At 44.9% G+C, this 18,952-nt stretch overlaps 1 protein-coding gene across 1 annotated transcript in view; it reads left to right on the top strand.

The window, feature by feature from the left end:
- Positions 1-17,140, top strand: part of RAB27A (RAB27A, member RAS oncogene family) — a 73,177-nt gene extending 56,037 nt beyond the window's left edge. Inside the window, exons 4-7 of the mRNA XM_075531522.1 lie at positions 3,511-3,596; positions 4,856-4,959; positions 6,597-6,720; positions 14,560-17,140. Of these exons, the coding sequence (XP_075387637.1) occupies positions 3,511-3,596; positions 4,856-4,959; positions 6,597-6,720; positions 14,560-14,758 (513 nt within the window). The 3' untranslated portion in view covers positions 14,759-17,140. The remainder of the gene's footprint in view (positions 1-3,510; positions 3,597-4,855; positions 4,960-6,596; positions 6,721-14,559) is intronic.
- The last annotated feature ends 1,812 nt before the right edge of the window (positions 17,141-18,952 follow it).

Below are 18,952 nucleotides of genomic sequence, written 5' to 3'. Positions count from 1 at the left end.
CTAAAAACAATTAGTTCTTATGACATGGCCCTGTTGATGTTCAACCTCATAAAGAGATCACTGAAGATATGGGTGCTATAGCAAAATGTGGGTCTGAGGTTCTATACAATATTCTGGCAGTGCAAGAACAAACCTTAGAGTAGATACACCTACCTACGGCCATTGGGTAGATTCCAACTCCTAGTGAGCGATTCTATAAGCAGTGTTGACCGCCTCTATAGGGTTTCTTCCAAGGCTGTAAATTTTCACAGAAACATCATCTGGAAAGTAGATTATTGCAGATACAGTTAGGTTTTAATATGTTATTATTTGATCTCCTTTTGGCCCATTTTAATTTTTTTTCTATTTTTCAATACTTTAAGAGTTTTTTTTCATTTTACTTTGTTACTATTGTTGGTTGTTGTTTTTTTTGTTGTGTTATGTTTTTCTGGGTATGAAATCCAGTTTAGGTAAATCTGTAGGGACAGTAACTGGATGAATGGTGTCTTGGGGGTAGCGGGAGCTAATAGCAATGAGTACAAGAAAGAAGAAAGTGTTTTTAAACTGATTGTGGTGATGAGTGGACAGCTCTTCTTAGTGTGAAGTATATGCCAATGAAACTGTTAAAATGTGAAGTTTATGGAAAAATAAAAATGAAGAATTATAGAAAAATATTTTAAAAGGCTATAGATTAGATGTGAAGTTTTCGGTAGAAGTCAGATTGAGGACTTTCCCTGTAGTCCTAGTTTGTTGAGTGTCTTTGTATCATAGGTTGTTAGATTTTTGTCAAATACTATTTTTTTTCTGTATCAATTGATATGACCATTTAATTTTAGTTCTTTATTATATGGACCTGGTATATTACAGGAGTCCTGGTAGTATAGTCGGTTACTTATTTGGTTGCTAACTGCAAGATCAGTGGTTCAAACCTACCAGCCACTCCATGGGAGAAAGAAGAGGCTTGACCATGGAAACTTGTATCAGGTCAAAATGAATTGGACTTGACTCTGTGATACTGAGTTTAATATTGTGTTGATTGATTTTTTAATGCTAAACCAACCTTGCCATTTCTGTTATAAATTCCTCTTGGCCATGGGGTACAATCTTTTCTGTTTGCTGAAGAGAGGCTCTGGTGGCATTGTTGGGTAAGCATCGGATTATTAACTGCAAGGTCAGCGGTTCAAACCTGGCTAGTGCTCTGCAAGAAGAAGGATGAGCCTATCTGCTCCTGCAAAAATTAGAGCTTCAGAAACCCATAAAGGGTCACCTTGAGTCAGAATCCACTCGATGGCAGTGGGCTATGGACTATTCAGAAGGGCTCTTAGTGTATGGGCTTTTTTCTGTTTGCTTTAATTTTTTTCTTGTGACATCTTGTGAAGTTTGTTCCTATTTCTTTATCTTGGAAGCGGTTGGAAAGAATTGGTGTTAATTCTGTGTTTGGGAAGACATTTAGGCTTGGGCTCTGTGCTCCATGCGGTTGAAGTTTATAACTGCCTTAGCATTTGCTTCCTGAGGAAGAGCTTCAAGGTCAATGGGAGGTGAGAGATCTGCACCTTCCCAGGTCTATCCTGGGCAGGTTGATAGTCTTGCATATAGATGCCCGAACTTTCTAGGTTTCCAAGAATATTTTGGGGGGAGTTTCCAAGCCTTCTATAGGCACCTCATTTCCCGCTTTTGGATTGTCAAGTATTGGGGTGAGCCTTTTGTCAGACTCAGCTGGCACTGCTCGTCAGAAGAGCTGTAGTGTTACGTAGTTGCTGCTGATTTTTCTCAACAAATGTCCTTCTTAGCTTAGGGTTGTTCTCATTGAGGGACCTCTGAATCAAGACAAGAAAGGAACTTCTAGACAGGTCCACTAGTGACAGTGCTCTGGAATAGGACTTGTGGGGAGCTCCAAACCCATTCTACTTCCACTGCCTAAAGTGACTGGCAGTCTAATGGATTTCCAGGCTACCGTGGACCTAGGAGGAGCCCTGATGGACCGTGAGTTAGGCATTGGGCTGCTATCCACAAGGTTAGCCGTTTGAAAACACCAGCCATTTTGTGGGGGAACTATGAGGCTGTCTAATCCTGTGAAGAGGTACAGTCTTAAAGACCCACAGGAGCTTCTGTCCTGTAGGGTCACTAAGAATGGGCATTGACTCAATGGCAGTGAGTTTTCAGTTTGGAATGGGGCTGGGGAGAGGACTAGTGCTGTTGTTAGTTTCTGTTGAGTCCGTTATGACTCAGGGGACCTCATGTGTTACAGAGTAGAACTACAGTCTCTGAAAAGTGGGTGATACTGCCCCCTGGGGTGCTGGAATGCTGGTGGGGGTTGGTGAGGGACACGCAGAAGCAGATACCTTACAAGGAGGTACCCCCCAAAAGAGCCAAAATGAAATTTTTTTCAAAGCTATGTATTTAAATTTTTTTAACAAAACCTTATCACCTTCAGAGTACTCTATAACACTTAATGTATTTGTCAAATCTGCAATTCCATTCTTGGAAACATTTTCCAAACTCATCTGTTTGGATGGCTGACAGCACCTCTCGTTTTTCTTTTCACTTCCTCTATGTTGTCAAGTCGCTGTGAGCAAGTACATTGTCGTGGTGGCAAAACCATTACCCCCCCCCCCCCCCCGCCGTGTCTGCCATATACTCTAAATAGAAGGCTTGATTAACAGTCTGACCTGATGGAACGAACTCCAAATGCACTGTCCCCCTCACATCAGCGGAGTTTTTTTCTGTGGGGTTTTTTTTGGGGGGGGTACACCCTCATATACTTTATCTTGGATTATGCACTATAGTTCGTTCATTTTTAATGGCCAAAAGGGCGCTGGGTAATTTTTTTTCTGAAAAGGCGGTGATAGGCCAAATACATTTGAGAACCTAGGAACCATGTACTGTGTTATACAGACGTTCCCGTCTCGTCCTCGCAGATGGTCGGCCTCTTCCTATCATGGCATCTCTGCGGGGGTCCACACCGATGACCTTTAGTTAGGTTAGCTCGTGAGCACCACATGGGACCTCAAAACGCTGCAAGCTTACAGTTTACCGTTTGCATTTTGTTGTTTTTCTTGAGTAAGGGAGTGTGGAACGTCTTTGTGAATTTCCAGAGATGTTAAAAATTAGCTACTGGCAGTCTTTGCCAGCGTCTTCATTGACATGCGGAGACCTCGGTTTCTGGGGTCCTTATCCTGCCGCTCTGGACGTGCTTCCCACAGTGCTGGGTGGAGACGCTTGCTCACAGCGCAGTGGGGGCAGTCAGAGAGAGGTAAGGGGGCTGCAAGAGTTGATGGAAGACTTCCATTCCCTTTGAATCTCACTTTTCTACCCATGCTTTGGAGCCGCATAGTTCCTGAAACTAGCGACCTGACGGAACTTTGAGGGCAAGCCAACTAGCAATTATTAGAAATAAAATACACAAGCAAGGCTGCATTTGAGATGAAATTCTCTTTAGAAGGACTTATTTTGAGAGGAGTTCTGCTACATTGAAAAGTGAGCCCCGTTCACCTGTCTCAGATGTTCTCCCCTTTCACCTTGTTGCCTTAGGTGTACCGAGCCAATGGGCCGGATGGAGCTGTCGGCAGAGGTCAGCGAATCCACCTGCAGTTATGGGACACTGCAGGGCAGGAGAGGTATGTGAGCTTCACCTGAGTGCCTACTGGAGAGGGGGGCAGGCAGCCGGGGATGCCAGTAAATTAGTTGAGAGAGGCTGCCAAGTTAACAAGACCAGTTTGCGGTGATAGTGGGGACTTTGTTTCCAGCAAGGCCAAAGGGAAAATGAATCTTTCTTAAAGTGGACCTTTGGTTTACAGATTTCTTCCTTTTTTTTTTTTTAACTCGGATACTTTAATCTCATTCCTCTATTTGCTTTGTTACTGATCCAAATAGAATGAAAAAGCTGCAAGGTGACATGTCACCTTTTCACCCACCTGGTGACACCTGGAAGAAAATCTAGCTGGACTGAATTTGTATGGCAAAAGGGTGCTTGATCAAAATAAAGCATGTGAGACCATAACGTAAACTCGCTTTTAGTTAGCTGGAACTTTTCTTTCATAACGAATAAATTCTTTATTACAGAAAGCATCAAACACATGCAATAATAGAGAGGCTATGTAGTGAACTCATGTACCCTTTAATCATTTTAAACAGTTATCAAGTCACTCTTATTTCATGTTTATTCTTCACCATATCTCACCTCCAAGATTATTTCAGAGCAAGTTTCAGAAATTCCATTATTTCATTTGTAAGTATTTTGATAAGTGCCTCTAAAAGATAAGGACTTGCTTCATAAACAGTAGTGATAAACACTAGCCTAGCTTATTAGATGACAAAATCATTCCAGAATTTTCTTCCCTGGCACTTACACATGTCAGTTCTAAGCTGTGCAAACAGGCCAAGAGAGAGGAAACAGACGGGGTAGATTCAGGAGATAGCAAGATAAAGCTCTGAGAAGAAAACTTCAAGGAAGCATAGGGGCTGAGTTTAAATTACTCCAACTTTAAAGCCCAAGGATTATTATCAAAGATAAACTATTTCTGTAGAGACAGAAATTAAAAGGTCACAGAACACATTGTAATGTCAAGTCAAGTGTTCACTAAACAAGGAACACATTCACAGCGAGCACCGCTGCCATGGGCCTAATTTACTTAAATGGTACAGTTAATTCTTGGCTGAGACTAAGGCATCTCTGTCCAGCAGACTGAGTTCTCAAATCACATGGTGTCTTAACACATGAACTTGGATAAGTGACGAGTAACTAACTATGCACTTTTGAAATCCCGTTATGTAATTTCTCATGGATAAACTTTTGTCAGAGGCTGAGGACATGGCTGGTAGCCTTCTGTCTTGTGGGACCATAGCCCAGATACCAGCCTGCTTTCTGTGTTCTTAGGTTTCGCAGCTTGACAACAGCGTTCTTCAGAGATGCTATGGGATTTCTTCTGCTTTTTGATCTGACAGATGAAAAAAGTTTTCTCAACGTCAGAAACTGGATAAGTAAGTATGATTTGTTTTCTTCTCTCTGCCTCCCACTCCCCTCTCCCCACTCCCCACAATAAAGAGCCCTCTTAAAATCTGCCCTGGAGGGAAGTTGTGGGTAGAGTTAGGGGTGTAGGATCAGCATTGTAACAGCTCAGAAGAAAGAAACAACAAAGCTTTTCTTACAGAACATATTTTGCTGTTATTTAACGCCCCCTCCGTGGGTTACACACTGAGCTAATGGCAGGTAAGAGATTTGAACCCCCGAGTTGCTCTGAGAGGAAGATGAAGCTACATGATTCTGTAACGTCTCAGAAACCCCAAAGAGCAGTTCTCCTCTGTGCTGTTGGGTTGCTCTGAGTCAGCATCAACTTGACAGCAGTGAGCAGCCTTAATCTAAGGAACCCTGGTAGTGCAGTGGTTAAGTGTGTGACCACTAACCTAAAGGTCAGCAGTTCAAGCCTACCACTTGCTCAGGGGAGAAAGACGTGGCAGTCGGCTTGCATAAAGATTACCACTTTCAAAAGCCCATGGGGTAGTTCTACTCTATCATACGAGGTCACTGGGAGTTGGAATTGCTCAACAGCAAAGGGTTTTATCCGCAGCCTTGTTAAGCCTAGTTCCTCCAGGAGAGCAAAGGAATGTCCCACAGTTCTAAACACAACTCACAGGCCTGTGTTAATGCCCAATACATGCTGCTAGGCTCGACTTACTCTGTGGCTAGTACCCAACACATAACCCGCTACACCACCAGCACGCCTTGCTAATCTTGAGAAGATATTGCGAATATGACTTTATACTGAGGAACTAAAATGTCAACATTTTTCTGTTTAACCATGTTAAAAAAATTAGGCCACATGCTTTGGGAGATCTCTTTGGAAGATTTGAGCTGCTTTAGCTTTATTATGGGGTGTGAGGAGTAAAAAATAACGCTTTTTTCTGGGAAAGATTAAACTATTTAGTGATGCTCTTTTGTTTGATTTTCATTGGTTTTAGAAATTGCAAAATTAGAAAAAACCCACTTGCCTATTGCAGATTGTCAGGTGAAAAGAAATAAAAGCTGTGGACTAAGAATTGTAGTCCCCTGACTCCTGTTGGTTCTCCTGACAGAGTCATCTGCTATTTATCTGGGGTCTTCTCCCCTCATTTCATCTTGTATCATCTGTTTTAAATGAATTGAAACGACCTTAGGACAATACCAAAATAAGGGGGGTAAATTTCACATAGAGACAGGAAGATCATGTTTTGAACCTGGTGAGAAAAGATCTGAGAAATAGAGGTTTAAGGTTTATAAGAAATTTTAGGAAATCCTTGAAATTTCTGGACAGAAACCAGGAGTGTGTGTATTTGTATATGTTGTGTTGTGTGGGGGTACTGCGGACATGTGAGAGGGAGTTGACAGGAATTGAGGGCATGGGTTTGGCTCGGTAAGACACAAGTAAGGTGTGGAGTATGTGTTTGAGGATCATGGGAGTTTTACATGCCCCATCCACTCACTTTTACAGATTAGGGTGTTGGTATCTGAAAACGATACCATATCAATTAGCTGTGTGTTCATTTAGTTTTCAAAGCACTTTTGCACATATTCTTCATCGATGAGGACACCCGTTGTTCTTTACCAATAATACATGTTTTGAATCTTCTTAAATTAACAGGCCAGCTACAGATGCATGCTTATTGTGAAAACCCCGATATAGTATTATGTGGAAATAAGAGCGATTTGGAAGACGAGAGGGTGGTCAAGGAAGAGGAAGCCAGAGAACTTGCAGAGAAGTATGGGTAAGTATTTTTTGATGGAGAAATCCAGAGGAAATATTGCCGCTGTCAGCATTAGTACATGAGGGGGAAGTACCAAAGTAAAAAAATTAAAACCAAAAATTCAGTGTAGTTCTTGGGAATATCAAATAGTTACTTTGTATAATGTTATATGATAATGTGTGTTAGTGTCGGATAGAGCCATGAAAAGGGAAATGGAGTAAAGACCTGCATTCAAGAGTCCAGTCCCATTTTCTCAGTCTCTTAGAACTCGTGGAAAGATAGCTTCAAGGATGAATACTGTACAATCTTTTTCTTTCCTTCCTAAAATGCAAACCAGAAATCCCATGAATGAAACTTCAAGGCCCCTGTGGGCTACTTTAGAGAGCTCCAGTCTATAAGGCAACCTTATTCGGTATTGGCATGGAGATAGCATCTGGCACGCCCTGACTACATAGATGAGAGAAGCAGAATCATCAGCCCAGACAGTTCTCAAGAGGCGGAAGTCAGATATGCCTCCACCCTCCAACCTTCTTTGCAAATTTTAACACCAATCATTCCTCCCAAGGTGGTCTTTGCTTCTCTGCTAGGTTAGAAAAGTCATTGCAGTAGCCACATTGAACTGACATGGAGTACTCACAATTACAGAGTTTGTTACATAAATGAACAAGCTGCAATTCCGGATCAGAAATTCTCGGTTACAGTTCTTCCAATCAGGAGTGCCTCTGGTTGTACTCTTGGGATTCAAGGGCACCCCGCTTTGTTCACTCTGTGGTCCAGAACCCCACCTCCCTGTCTCATTATCTTGGTTCTTGGCCCTGCTGCCTTTACTCCTCTGCTGCCATGGCTCTGACTCAAACCCTCGGCCGCCTGGACGGAAGAGGCTCAGTGTGCAGGAATCTTGTGGTTCTTCCTTGTCGGCAGTGAGATCCCCAGTCCCTGCCTCTGAAATGGCTCATTTTATGTCCAGAGGGATAGTAACACCGACCGACCCCCATGTTAGAGTCCCACCCAATCATTTGATAGGAGTTACAAAGACAGTGGCTTGAGAGACCATGAAATAATTCTCTGCATCACAGGTTAACTCAAGGGCTGGTTTTGAAATTTCAGTGAGGGGAGAGGAGCGCGAGGATCCCTTCTGATTCAAGCATGTTCTTGTGGAGGGAGGACCAGCACAGTGAGCGCAGGCCACAGGACAGTCAGAGTCAGAGGCCGCTGTTGAAGCATGAAGGGCACCTGCATACAGAATACTCTAAAATGAGAACCCAAATGCGTATGTATTAGTTACTCTTCATGTAAGCAGGGAGCAGCAAATGGAGTTGGCGGGAGAGGGAGAGAGAGAAATATGATAGGTGTCGGATATTATCTAGGTGGCGACCTTGTTTTAGGGGAATTCAAGGTGACGATGGCAGACCTTCCTCCCCCCCTTCCCCTTCTTTCCTTGTTACAGATGTTCAGAAAGGACTCCAGGTAAGAATTAACCTTGGGGAAGGAATGGAAGGAGAGCTTGGTTGGGTGGGAGATGCCTGCCTCTGGAGGCTTCGAATGCCAGGAAAGGAGATGGGCCGTGATGCCCTAGCGGACAGCTCACATCTGAAAGCCTTTGGACAGAGAGCCGCGTTCGAGTGCTTTTCCAGAAGATCAGCGTGGGCGCCACGGCAGGGTGGAAAGACGAGACACAGGGAGGTTGCAGTGACCGGTCGGCTAAATAAGGAAAAGAACTTAAGGAAAACTGAAAAGGAGGAACACATCAAAGGAAACTAGACAGAAAACCAAAACAAAGCAACTAGCCGAGCCAGAAGGGGGCAGAACAGGATTTAAAATTTCCCTCGGTTCTTGCTCACCTGCCGGATTCTCTCTGTCGTTCTACTGGCGTGGACTGGCATGCACTTGCCATTGAATGGGGGAGGTTTTCAATCTCTGGGCTGTTGCTTTGAACCCTGATTGCACAACACAAACTCTTGGGAACTTCTAAAAACAAAGCAAACCAAAAACTCATGTCTGGGCCTCACCTCCGAGCTTCTGCGATAATTGGCTCTGGGGTGCTGCAGCCATCGAGGATCAATTAGAGTAGTATACCGTATCTAAAGGAACGCGCTGTGAGGATTTTACCCTAAGCAGTTGTGGGAGCGGGGTGCTTTGTGTCTGTTGCTGAAACTTGAAGTCACGGGACAGGCAGGCAGGAAGGGAAGATGGCTATCAGGCGGGGAGAGCAAGAACAAGCTGGGACCACCAGGATGGGAGGAAGGGTCCCTGAGGTGGATTCTCACCCCGATGCTGTAATGCCCTGCAGAGCCAGGTCTCTTCATCACAGAGCTCAGCACCCTGGACGAGGCGGAGGGCCAGTCCGCACATGGGCAGGCAAGGGTGAGAGCTACCAAGTGGCAGCTGCTACACTTGAATGCTCCAAGGGTGGCGAGGGAGTTTAAAAAATATCCCCCCCCCAAAACCATTTATGAGGAGCTAAATCCAGACAGCATACCATTCCCTAGTTCAATCACATCCAGCAGTATTGTACAATTGCTACCTCAATCAGTTTCATGAAAAAGGTGCTCTTAAAACCCTCCGTGTGATTTTGACAGGCAGTGGTTGAGAACCACAGACCAATGGGATTCTGAAGTGGAGGTCGAGAAAGCCGCATGGGTGATTCTCATAGAGCCCCCCCCCCTCTGAGAGGCACAGGCGTGGTGTCGGGAGCCCGGGGGCATAGGGTGTGGCTCAGCAGCTGGAAACCAGCAGCACCTCTGAGGGATTAAGATGCGGCTGTCTACTCCCCTGAAGAGGGACAGTCTGGAAACCCACAGGGGCAGCTCTACCCTGTCCTCTCGGGTCGCCGGGAGCCGGCATGGACTCCATGGCAGGGCGTTGGGTTTGGGGTTTTGGTGGGATGTCCTGGCGAGGAGAGAGGGGAGAGCTCAGTGACCACAGAGGTGACTGAAATGTGGAAGCGGAGAGAGCCGTGTTGCAAGCAGGTAAGGAGGAAGCCAGGGGTGAAGCAATGGAGACCCTGGGCTCGACCATGATGTTGAGAAGGACGGTCGGTCAAGGCCAGGCAGTGAGGGCCATGAGACAGGCCAAGCAAACCTGTTCCTTGGTTTTGTGGACTCAGTAGGGTTGACCTCATCAGTCTTGGCCTTTCCTTTGTTCTGGGGTAAAGCCCGCCTAGCTCCAGTTCTGCTTTCAATTTCAACAGATTCCCGCATTGGTTGCTGCTGGTTCAGGATAGCACTTTTTCTTTAAGGTGATTTAAATTTTTTAGATTGTGAGTTGAGTGGTGGTTCACAGAGCAGACCATCAGTTCTGCATTTAGCTCTTCATCCACATTTTGTGTCACCTCATTGATGGCAGTCCCCTCTGTGTCATGTTACGGTGCCCCCCTTCCTCCCTGTGTTTCCTGTTTCCATGCCTCTTCCTTTCCCAGCCTTTCCGAATTTTACCCTGGGGTAAAGGATGCTCTTTTGATCTTAAATGGTTGGTCATTCTAAGGCAGGGGTTCTAAACCTGTGGGTCACGACCCCTTTGGGGCCAAGGACCCTTTCCTGGGGGTTGCCCAATTCATAACAGTACCAAAATGACAGTTATGAAGTAGCAATGAAAATAATGTTATGGTTGGGGGGTCACCACAACACGAGGAGCTGTTTTAAAGGGTCACAGCATGAGGAAGATTGAGAACCATTGCCCTAAATGGGTGTCCACCTCATTAGTGTTATCGTTCCCCTTATAGACCTGCTTCTTGTTTAGCTGAACATTGTGCCATGGGCGGGGGAGGGGGTGGATTCCCCGAGGGGCTGCTAACTGGGAGGTTTAGCCTTGTCTTTCTCCCAGGGAGCAAACAGCTGACCTTGTGGTTAGCAGCCCGATGTGTAACCGACTATGCCAAAGGCTCCTTTGTGTACAGAAAACTCCAAACCAAACTCTCTGCCATCAATTCCGTAGAGACACAGAGGACGGTGTGGGGCACTTCACTGTAGTTAAAAGCCTCGTCTTCCTCATCTTCCTCCTTGGGGCAAAGAAAGGGGCAGCAAACAGAAAAGGCTTCTGGCCCTTGAGGGAGAAGGCACTCACCTCGCGAGTCTCGGGAATAGTGGATGAATTAAAGACGTTTATTTGCAACATCAAAAAGGATCATATTTGAGGATTTCGAGTGGCATAGTTTAGCAGCAAGGTGCTCTGGTGGGGTTATCAGGTAAGCATTGGGCTGGTAACCACAAGATCAGCAGTTCAAAACCAGCAGCTGCTCTGTGGGAGAAAGATGAGGCTGTGCATGCCTGTAAAACAGTGGTTCTCAACCTTCCTAATGCCGCAACCCTTTACTACAGTTCCTCATGATGTGACCCCCAACCATAAAATTATTTTCATTGCTACTTCATAGCTGTAATTTTGCTACTTTTAGGAGTCGGAATGTAAAATCTGATATGCAGGTTGAGAACCTTTGCTGTAAAGGCTTACCTCTCAGAAACACCATGTAGAGTAGCCACGTGTCGGATTTGGCTGGACAGCAGTGGGTGGTTTAACAGAGCGCTCAGCCTCTCATTGAGTTCATGCCCTCTGTGCTAGTGTGCAAAGAGATGGTCTGCATGCGCCGTGCAGGGCGAGAGCAGTGCCCTCAGTGACTTCTCACATGGTAATCGTGCCAGAGAGAGGATTAGGTGGAGTGGGGGATGAATGGCTTGATCTCCGATAGTTTGATCCTTTGCAAACTTGAAGACGTTCTTCCGTGAGTCTAGCAATCATTTGTTGTTGCGAGGTGCTGTTGAGTTGCTTCTCACTCAGAGCAGCCCCAGAGGGTCTCAGGCCAGCCTCACTCCCATTGCTCAGTGGCGGCCACTGTGTCAGTCAGCTCATTAACACTTTGCCTGTGTTTCATAGAAATCAATGAGCCCTGTTTTAAAACGACACACATAAATCAGGCAGCACTGCAGCCAGGTGCACACTTCCAGGACCCAAAGGGGCTCTGGACTTCATGTGTCACAGCCTCAGCGACTGGACCAGTCAGCAGCCCGCCCGCTCTGGTCAACACCTCTTCAAGCAGGATCCAACCGGCTATGGAAAACCATCCTTGCTGAGAGCTTGCTCCATGAGTCCTGGACCCACACATGAGCCAGAACCATCTGACAGGCCAGCAAGCACATACTTGTGGTCATTCTTCTCAGCCTCAGACTGGGTTTCAGGATCTTCTAAGTTTGTGAAATAAATCAGAGAGTGGTCTCAGCTGGCTGTGGGCCTAACAGTGTGAACTGGATGTAGATATCTTGGTAAAAAGCTGCAAGTGATAACCCCCCCCCCCCATTTCCCCATTGATTTAAACCCATTCCTCATTTTCATTTAATTTCTATTTTTAAATGTGGGATTAAGTCTGTATGTATTTTTGTATTTTAAGAGCTTACTCCAGTCAGTCTTGTACATGTGCTCCACATGTCCGCTGAATGGCCATTCACAGTGTGACAGAACACCTGAATGAGCTCTTTCCTCCTGTTTGGCTGTACTGGTCCCTGGTGATGCTACACTGGCACCCCCATGTGGCCAGAGGGGACATTACCATCTTGTCTATTTAAAAGAGGACTTTTGATCCTATTAGAAGCTAGTTACATTTTAGCCTAGCACATTTTAGGAAAAGCAGAATAGATTTTAGAGAAGAAGAAAAGCACACACATTATCGTAACATTGACGGAACACTTGTTGGGTGCTTGTCTTGTGCTAAGTTCTTTACATGTAAGATCTCATTTCTGCTTCCCCATGACTGAGAATCCCTGATAATCCTCTTCACAGGCATCAAAGTGGAGGTTTCGGAGCTGGAAATGGGGCAGTGGGCCATTTGACTCTAGAACCCAGAGTCTTAGTATATTGTTTCTTACTTATCTTCAACTGTCTCTTCAGCTTCAGGTGTTGAGCTATTGTTTATATTGTTCTAAAGAGATACAAAATGTCTAACTAAACAGTCCACATAAACTGGAAGCAAATTACTTTTTTTAAAAAGTCCCAATCAGGAACAGATGGGCATAGTGTCTAATACTAACCACCAAACTTTTTATGCCCTGAGGGAACTGGGAGGTCAGCTTAAGTGTCTCATGGAAGCTCAAGGCACATTTGTGTGTGTGTCTGGTACATCATTTCTTTAAGGAAGACTATTTTTAATTCAGGGTCTTCCTGTGTGTGGATTTCATAGGAAACTCAAACCAAATGTGTTGCCCGCAGGTTGATTCTGATTCACAGCACATCCACAGACAGAGTAGAACTGTCCCCGGTGGGTTTCCGAGGTTACAAATCTTCATGGAAGCAGAAAGCCTCATCTTCCTTCTGCAGAGCAGCTGTTGTGTTTGAACTGCTGACCTTGTGGTTAGCAGCCCAACCTGTGGCCTCTTATGCTACCATACATTTATTCCAAAGGGCCACAAAGGAAAGACAGATAGATCCTTAATTGAAAGATAGAAGTTTGTCAACCTGAATTTGGAGTCATAAATTTAAGCTGCAGAGTATGACTTAACTCCTATGATCCCCTGAAATTCTAACGTATTTAAGGTAATAAACCTTGAGCAGGGACTCATTGCTCAGGTTGAGCCACCAGCCATTGACAGTGTGGTGTAACCAGGAAGGGACCCTGCTTAAATTAAGCACTCAGCTTCCAACTGAAAGGTCAGTTGCTCTAGCCCACCCAGTGGCTCTACAGGAGAAAGGACCTGGCGATTTTCTTCCTGGAACATGCCCTCCCCCCGCCCCTGGGCAGTTCTTTTTTGCCCCCCAGGGTCTGTAGGTGTTGGCATCAGCAACAGCATTATCCGTAAAGCAAGGTCCGCTTTATTCCCCTTGTTTAGTGAGGATGCTTGGGGACTGAGCACTTTGCCGAGGCCCGACTGGCTGCGGGAGCGCACTTTGGCTGGGACAGGCCTGATGTAGGGCTGCATGGTCTCAGGTACCAGACTTTCGGGAGAATTCCAGGTAACCTGCATCATGGAAGAAATAGATGGCTGTGGGCTAATCTGGGAGCCCTGTGGTGCAGTGGTTAAGCTCTTGGCTGCTAACAGAAAGGTCAGCTGTTCCAGCCCACCCCGCTGCTACATGAGAGAAACACGGGGGGATTTGCTCCCACAAAGATAGCAGCGTTGGAAACCCTGTGGAGGTGCTACAGTATAACACCCCTTAAAACACCATGGCTAAACTCTCGGAGGAGCCATGGTGGCATAGTGGGTTACACTGTGGTCTGCTAACCATAGGGCTAATGGTTCAAACCCATGAGAAAGAGGAGTCTTACTCCCCTTAAAGATTTACAGTCACAGAAATACACAGGGTCAATTCTCTTCTGTCCCTTAAAGGTCACGGTGAGTCAGAATAGATTCAATGGCAGTGGTTGAATTTTGGGAGTCCCTTGGAATCTTGGCATGATTCCATGCCATTTTCCTATGGGATGATATATTCTGAGTGTTCAAGAACCACAATTCCAAACCCATTTTTGTAACGGAACCCAGTTCTGGGCTGACAGAAACATTTCATCAAGTGTTTACTGTGCGTCAGTTCTTACCTAAGACCTTTTCCCATGATCTCACTTCATCCTTAGAGGAAGATGCTGCGTTTCACAGAGGCACAGGCTAATGATTACTTACCAGCATTCTACAGGTGGTAAGAAGTAGAAGCAGGGAAACAAGAATTGTTCTTGTGCAAAGTCTAAAGCTTATAAAATGTCTAAAAAGCTTCCATCTCTATTGGGAATTATTATATTGTCCTTTTTACTGTTTAATGGACCCTGCTATGGTAAAAATGCGCATCTTTATCCACTTGCCACTTATTTTCTAAGTTGAATTCTCAAGGGCGAAGGCCATTGTCCTGTCCTTCCACACGTTGTTCACTTGACTGCTCTCTGCCCTCCAGAATCCCCTACTTTGAAACGAGTGCCGCCAGTGGGATAAACATAAGCCAGGCCATCGAGGTGCTCCTGGACCTGATCATGAAACGCATGGAACGGTGTGTGGACAAGTCCTGGATCCCCGAAGGAGTGGTGAGGTCCAATGGCCACACTGCCACAGATCAGTTAAGTGAAGGAAAGGAGAAGGGGGGCTGTGGCTGCTAACAAGTCCAGCGAGCAGCCCAGTCACTCCTGTGGTCTCCTCTGTGGTTAATGCGTGGCTCGGCGAGCGATAAATGGACACCGGGGATGGACTGCTTCTCACTGCACCAATTAGACCTACCCATCAAGCGTCCATTTTCAGCATTGATTTATGGGTGTTTTGCCAATATTTGTTAACAAAGATTTGGTCCAAGAGTGAAGAGAAATACTTCATGCAGCCAAAAGTGCCTTAAGAAACTGTAGCCGATGCGGTTATCATTCAAAGATTTCATAGCCACCAAAGGGTTCGTGTGTCTCATAGAATGACCAAGGATGTTGCTGCCCGACTCCTTGCTAGGTCCACCATCTCATTTCAATGATCTTACATGCAGTTTTCAAGCTACCACAAAAAAACAAAATAAATAAATTCAGCTACCCCAGCCTTGTATCCAAATGAAGTAAAATACCCTAAGGGTATAATTGGTGAACTTCGGAAAGGTTGCCCAGCCCACTGGAACATTAGGAGAGAATATACACACACCCACATCAGTTCGGGGTCGTCGAGTGTTAGTTTCATCTAAGTATTTCCTTCAGCATGAGTATAGGACAAGTTATGGCCGAATGTAAAGGCCCTGGATAGACTGGGTTGACCAACTATACAGTCATTAGGAACTTTTAAAAAAAATTTCCTGGCATGGATTAGGGAGCCAGGGGCTGGGCTGGCTTATTGTCATAGGAGCAACAGAAGTGGGCCTTCTGGCTCCCACCTCTATTCCCGTGGTCCTGAAGATTCTAATGAAGGGTCAGGGAACCAGACTCCCTGGCTTCAGCTCTCTGTGAGCTGTGTGTTCAGACTGGGCCTATGTGTGGGCCACGAATGAGAGTCTAGCTGGCGCTTTTGCCAAAGCTATGTGTGATAAGAAAATCGTTAGCTTCTTTTTCTTCATATTTGTAGTGTGGACCTGGTGTCCTCAGCCTGCACTTTCAATTAGCTTGTAAACTACCAATCTCTGACTTCACCGCCAGCCTATGTGTTGATATTTGCGATTTGCTTTATTTTCATACTGGTGGCCTAGAAGGAATTAGCTTCAAATTACATCAAGTGTCTGTTTCCTCTTTGTTAGGACTTGGATGTTTGTCTTTAAGCAGTCACATTTGTACTCCAGTTCAATGTAAGACAAGCTATGTGTTTTATTAATCTGTAGTTTTCCATTGAGTTCATGGCCATTTTCTGTATTTGCTGGGTCTTGCCAAAGAGGTGTAATTGTGCTGTTATTGCCAAAGTATCGCCACATCAAATGGAAGGTGGTTTGAAAACAGGATTTTGGGCAATTGTTGATAAAGTTCAAAGGTGATTTCCTTCAGGGGAAAATTCTGATTTATTAAAGTGGTCTAAATAAAGTAGTTGAGTATTTCCACAGAGCTGAATGGCTCTGACGATCATTTAACTAGAGAATCACACAAAGTGTATGTTGTGATACTTGGTAGCATTAGAGTCAGATCAATAGAAGTATGATGGAAAAGAATTACTTTCACATGATAAACTTGTAACTGCTTTTTAAAAAAAACATTGAGGCCCTTTCTTGCTTTTTGCCTCTCACCACCTCCATAACGAACTGAACTGTGATTGCCAAGATCCACCCCCTTGTGAAATGGGGGCTTAAGTACTGAAGAGCTCCCTGAGTTTTCGGCATTTAAACTGGGTATTCTATTGAGAAATTATTCCAATTCAAAATCAGGGTCATTAGCTGCATCAGTGCCTTCTAATATCGCCACAACATTGAAAAGGAGTCATAATTTTAATGTTGTATATCAGGGCCTGTTTTGTGTTGTAGCCAAAAGTAAGAATAATATTTACATGTTTGCAAATGAGTCAGGAGCTATAGATTTCACTGGCCTTAAACATGGATAATTAAATGTGTACAAGAGGACTTCAAAAAGTTTGTGAGGAAATTCACTGATCTCACGAGGGAGGGGTGTTGGGGGAGGAAGGGGAAAAAAGAGGAGCTGATACCAGGGGCTCAAGTAGAAAGATAATGTTTTGAAAATGATGGCAACATTTGTACAAATGTGCTTGATACAATTGATGTCTGGATTGTGATAAGAGCTGTAAGAGTCCCTGACAAAATGATTTATTAAAAAAGAAAATTCCATGATCTTTTAATTATCTCCACCAACTTTGTGAAGTCCCCTTGTAAATTTTATACTGCATACACAAGAATCACCTTTCAATATTGAAGTCGATGACCTGTGTTTTCATGGGAAATCGCTGACTTAAACTTGCTATATATTAAATGTGTCATATATTTTGTGTATTCGTGTTTTGCTGTTTACAAGCCTGCGTAAAAATGAAGTATATCATTTGTGAACCTTGTGCCAATTGAAAGCTTGTGCCTATAATTAAAAGCTATCTTGCCAATTTTGTGTGTGAATATAGCTTCATTTTTCTATCACAGTAAGGTGTGAAACCAGAGGTCAGAGTGGTCTTTGGAAAGAAAGTTTTAATTCTACTGATTTACTAACTCTCACAGAATCATTGCCAACTCATAGCGACTCCCTGTGGGTTTCTAGACTGTAACGGTTTACAGGACTAGTGGAAAGCCCAGTCTTTCTCCTGAGGAGCTGCTGGTGGGTTTGAACTTCCCACCATGCAGATCGCAGCCCAACACGTAAGGACTCCAGGACCAGGGCTCCAGGGCTCCAGCGGGGTGCGAGCGGTTAACCTGCTCAGCTGCTTGTCAAAGCACTGGGGCTCCAGCCTCCCACCCCCCAGGCACTCAGAAAGAGCAGGCAATCTGTTTCTGAAAAACCCCGCCTCTCCTGCTCGGGAGTAACCGTCTAGGGTGCAACCATGGGTCTGTCCCCATCTGGAGGAGAGAAGAGTGGACCATGAAAACATCTGAGATGGATGGGAAGAACTCAGTGGTCCCTGGCTACCACTACCAGCTGCTTTGAAAAGGGCCACATCAGAAGGTCTTGGGTAGGGTGGGAGGAACATGTGGAACAGAATGCAAAATCAAAAAAGGGACCAGGCTTACTGGTCGGAGGAGACAGGAGGGACCCCTGAGACCATGGCTGTCAACAGGTGGGACCCCTGAGACCATGGCTTCAGGTTGGGAACAGAAACCACCCATTTGATAGAATCCTCACCGTTTTACGGTCAAAGTGCAACATTGACCCAAGGACAAAGTTCAGCGGGTTCGGAAAGATAAAAGAATGGAAACAGGAACCACAGGGTGAAAGATGCAAATATAAAAAAAATAAGTAACTTTTCAACCAGTTGGCACTGTCTTCGTGGCAACCTTTAGACTTGAACCACCAACCTTTTGATTAGTAGTTGAGCATGAACTATTTGCTCCACCCACAGACCTGCCAGAGTTACTAGGCTATTCCTCATTTGCTTGTCAGTCTTGTATTCCATTATAGTAATTGAAACAAACACATTTGAAAGCTGTTTACTCACCTATGCAAACCAAAGTGAAGCACTGACTTTGTTCAGAGGCTGAAGGAACCAAGTTTGAGATGAAGATTTAGGGTACAGGACTAACCAACCCCCAACCAAACTCACTTCCATTGAGTCAGTGTTGACTCTTAGTGAACTATGGGTCTGTGGGAGCAGGGAGCCCAGCCTTTCTCCTGAAGAGATGCTGGTGATTCCGAACTGCCTATCATGTGGGTCGCAGTCCAGTGCACAACCACCATACCACCAGGACTCCTTAGGACTAACACAGAAGGGAATGCACCCCCTAACACTGGAGCCAGAGAGTAAAGCTGGATGGAAAGGGCACGACATTGTGGAGCAGGGCAAAAATTGAGTTGGGAAGGGAGAATGTGCTAAACCCAAACCCTTTTGATGGGAGTCGATTGAAATGCATAGTGACCCTATCTTACACAGTAGAACTAACTAATTGGCCCTTAGAGTTTCTGAGACTATAATCTGTACAGGAGCAGAAGCTTCATCTTGATTCCCAAGAGTGCTGGTGGGTTTGAACCACTAACCTTGAGATTAGCCCAACTCTTAACTCACTGCACTACCAGTGTCTGCTTATTGACATATATATACTCTACTGCCTGGGATAGATTTCGAGACTTTGGACCATATATTGATTTTTAAAAAATGATTATAAATCTTTAAGGGAGTAGAGAACCTCATCTTTCACCCTCAAGAGAGTGCCTGGTAGGTTTAATCCTCCGAGCCTTCCTGTTAGCAACTCAAAG

Source organism: Tenrec ecaudatus, chromosome 14, assembly GCF_050624435.1.
Source record: "Tenrec ecaudatus isolate mTenEca1 chromosome 14, mTenEca1.hap1, whole genome shotgun sequence".
Taxonomy (NCBI): domain Eukaryota; kingdom Metazoa; phylum Chordata; class Mammalia; order Afrosoricida; family Tenrecidae; genus Tenrec; species Tenrec ecaudatus.
This window is presented reverse-complemented; position numbering and strand designations above follow the sequence as displayed.